Here is a 2,934-nt window from a genome sequence, read left to right on the forward strand (position 1 = left end):
TTATGTTAGAAATGAATACGCAATGAATGGGTGGGTATGTGAACAGGAATCTGATCTGTCCCTTATGGATATGAATATACTGAAGTGATTGTTTGTGCTATATACTGGAGTAGTTGTTTGTGCTGTTTTCAGTTCAATTCAATTGTGTGGAGTAATAATGGCTTCAGCTCTGCTATTAGGACTTATACTAGTCTGCACTGGGTTGACAAGTAAGCCATTGATGCCATTCAAACATTATCAGGTAACATTATGATTGTGTAGGTGGTGATGTGACTGAATTTCAATGTACTAATGGAAGTGTGTATGCTGGAGATATAGTGGAGTGTAACTGTACAACAAGTACTGTAGCAATAGACTGGAACATCAGTTATATAGCACTAGGATCGTGTGATCAGAACTTGATACATGTCAAATCAGAACCTTTCAATGCAGCTACAACTGATAATACTACAGAATATTATGGATACAATTTTACCTATAATGCTGATAACAACAGCTCAAGCCTCATTTTTTATTTGAATGCATCTGAGAGCATTTCTGTTACGTGTAGAAATGGTGATAAAGGGGACGGTGCAACTCTAGTAATCCCTGACGCAGGTTAGTCATACATATTATAATTGTTTTGAAAGTAATGTAACAAAAAATGATGCCACTTTCAATGTTTTGTATTATTATTAATAATAGGCTACGTAAAAGCACTAATAAACTTAACAACAGACTTCAATGCAAGTGGAATTACCCTACACTGGGAGGATATTGGGAATAACTGTGATTCTACTGAGTATCAAGTGACTGTTATTAGTTGTTCATGTACATCAACCAGTGTATTGACGTATAGTACTAATGACACAGCCTTACATATAAACTCAAGTGACTTATTAGAAAATGTAACCTATACATATACTGTTAGAGGATGGAATGAACAGCAAAGTAATAACAGTAAACCATTCACACTTGGTAAGGATATACAGTTCAACAATGTGGTTTACATCTAATTTTAATTGAATATTTTATTATACAGGTAATGATACGATTACTTCTCAGTGTGAACCACCACAAAATAATAACGGTACAAGACAATGGCTCATTATTACTTTATTTTTGAATTTTTACTAGGTCTAGGCACTCCTAGCTTCAATGTTACTATTACTGCAAATAGTACTACTAATAATTGCAATGATAGTTGTTGTACTAATATCACAATTTTTATACAACTGGTAAGTATAAAAAACAAAATTTAATGTCTATTATATAAGTACTGCAGGTATTGAACACATCAGACCCACAGTATGCAAATCTAAGCTATAATATATCATATGACTCTATCACTATTAATGAAGAATCAATGATAACAAATGAAGGAGAATGGAACAAGAATATACAGCTACCTCATAATGAAATGCACTATTCTGATTCTGAACAGGCAAAAAGTACGTAGACTAGTATAGAATTTACTGCATCATGTTAGTGTTCTTATATTGGGCATTTTGTAGATCAATGTAAAATGACAATTTCTGAAAGTAATTCTGCTAGCTCTTGTCCAATGGAGGATTGTGAAAAACTAAGTGGAGGATGTATTGCAGCAATTTCTGTATTAGGAGTGCTACTTTTGATGGCAATAGCTGTAATAGTCTGCTCAATAATATTAGGTAAAAATGTTTGCATTGTTCAAAACAAGTGTATTAGCTGAAACTAAACTTTCTTATGAATCTAATGATGGGTACTGGCAGTCATTTGTATTATTTGAAACTAAACTGTTAAATTTGAAAATCCTACTTTTAGTCTGAGGGCATTTTGACCATTAAATTAATTTCAAATAGAAATTTTAATATAGGTAGCTAATTAATTAGTCTTGGCTCCAGTAGTGGGTTGGATCTAGCATAGGAGATCATACTAGTTCGTGTGTTGTGTTTAGTTTTACAATGCTTTTAATGATAAAATGTCATTCAGTATAACATCATGCAAATAAGCATTATGTAGCATATTTTAAACACAGGTAGAAATAGATCAGTGAAGTCAAATAAAACTGAACTGAAGAACTTGGTGAGCCCAAATGATGACGAACCAGATGGAAACAAACCAGATAAAAACAAACCAGATGGAAACGAAATAGATGAAAATAACCTAGGTGGTGGAAATGACAAACCAGATGGAAACAAATCAGATGGAAACAAACCAGATAAAAACAAACCAGATGGAAACGAAATAGATGAAAATAACCTAGGTGGTGGAAATGACAAACCAGATGGAAACAAATCAGATGGAAACAAATCAGATGGAAACAAACCAGATGGAAACGAACCAGATGGAAATAAACCAGTGAGCCCTGGTGAAACAAACAAATGAACCCAGATGGAAAACTATAACAAGCAGCAGAAAAATGAAATATGCATATTACTTTTTGTCATTATAGAAATTAGATAATTAGAAAATTATTTGCAACTAGACTATATGATTAACTATTCTAGATCTATCATTATTTTTCATTAATAATCACTTTTAGCTTATTAGAAGCAATAATTTTTAGTCTCTAATGACAAAGAAACTCTGTTTTATCTTCTGGGTTTGTAGCTGGTTAACAAAATTTTGTAAAATAAATTCTAACAAATATTTATAAAAAAGGAAAAAAATGAACTAGCTAAATGTAGGGTGGTATTGTCATTGCCTTCAAAATAGTGCATGTATTTACACCCAATTTTGTCACTAGTATACATTATGTATTAGTAGTATTTTATGGTAAAAGATCTATATACTTTATGAATAATTGTATCTTAATTCAACATCAGTGTCAGTCACCAACAGGAAATGATGAAGAGAATGAAGGTGGTGGCTCAAGCTCAGGAGCTGTGGCAGGTATTGTCATTGGAGCCATATTAGAAACAATACTTGACAATATTATTTGTATCTTCTTTGTATAATGCAAATAGTAAATTA

General features: G+C 32.2%; 1 protein-coding gene across 1 annotated transcript; it reads left to right on the forward strand.

Annotated features, from left to right (window-relative positions):
• Positions 1-6: 6 nt before the first annotated feature.
• Positions 7-2,853, forward strand: LOC109591119 (hybrid signal transduction histidine kinase A-like; the record flags this gene model as incomplete). Its single annotated transcript, XM_020006911.1, has 9 exons — positions 7-209; positions 262-597; positions 685-957; positions 1,022-1,069; positions 1,117-1,217; positions 1,265-1,430; positions 1,494-1,649; positions 1,997-2,319; positions 2,787-2,853. Coding segments are annotated over exons 1-9 (1,522 nt in total), but the record flags the coding sequence as incomplete, so codon positions are not given.
• Positions 2,854-2,934: the final 81 nt, after the last annotated feature.

This window comes from Amphimedon queenslandica, unplaced genomic scaffold (assembly GCF_000090795.2).
Source record: "Amphimedon queenslandica unplaced genomic scaffold, v1.1 AMPQUscaffold_8919_Cont19141, whole genome shotgun sequence".
Classification (NCBI taxonomy): Eukaryota; Metazoa; Porifera; class Demospongiae; order Haplosclerida; family Niphatidae; genus Amphimedon; species Amphimedon queenslandica.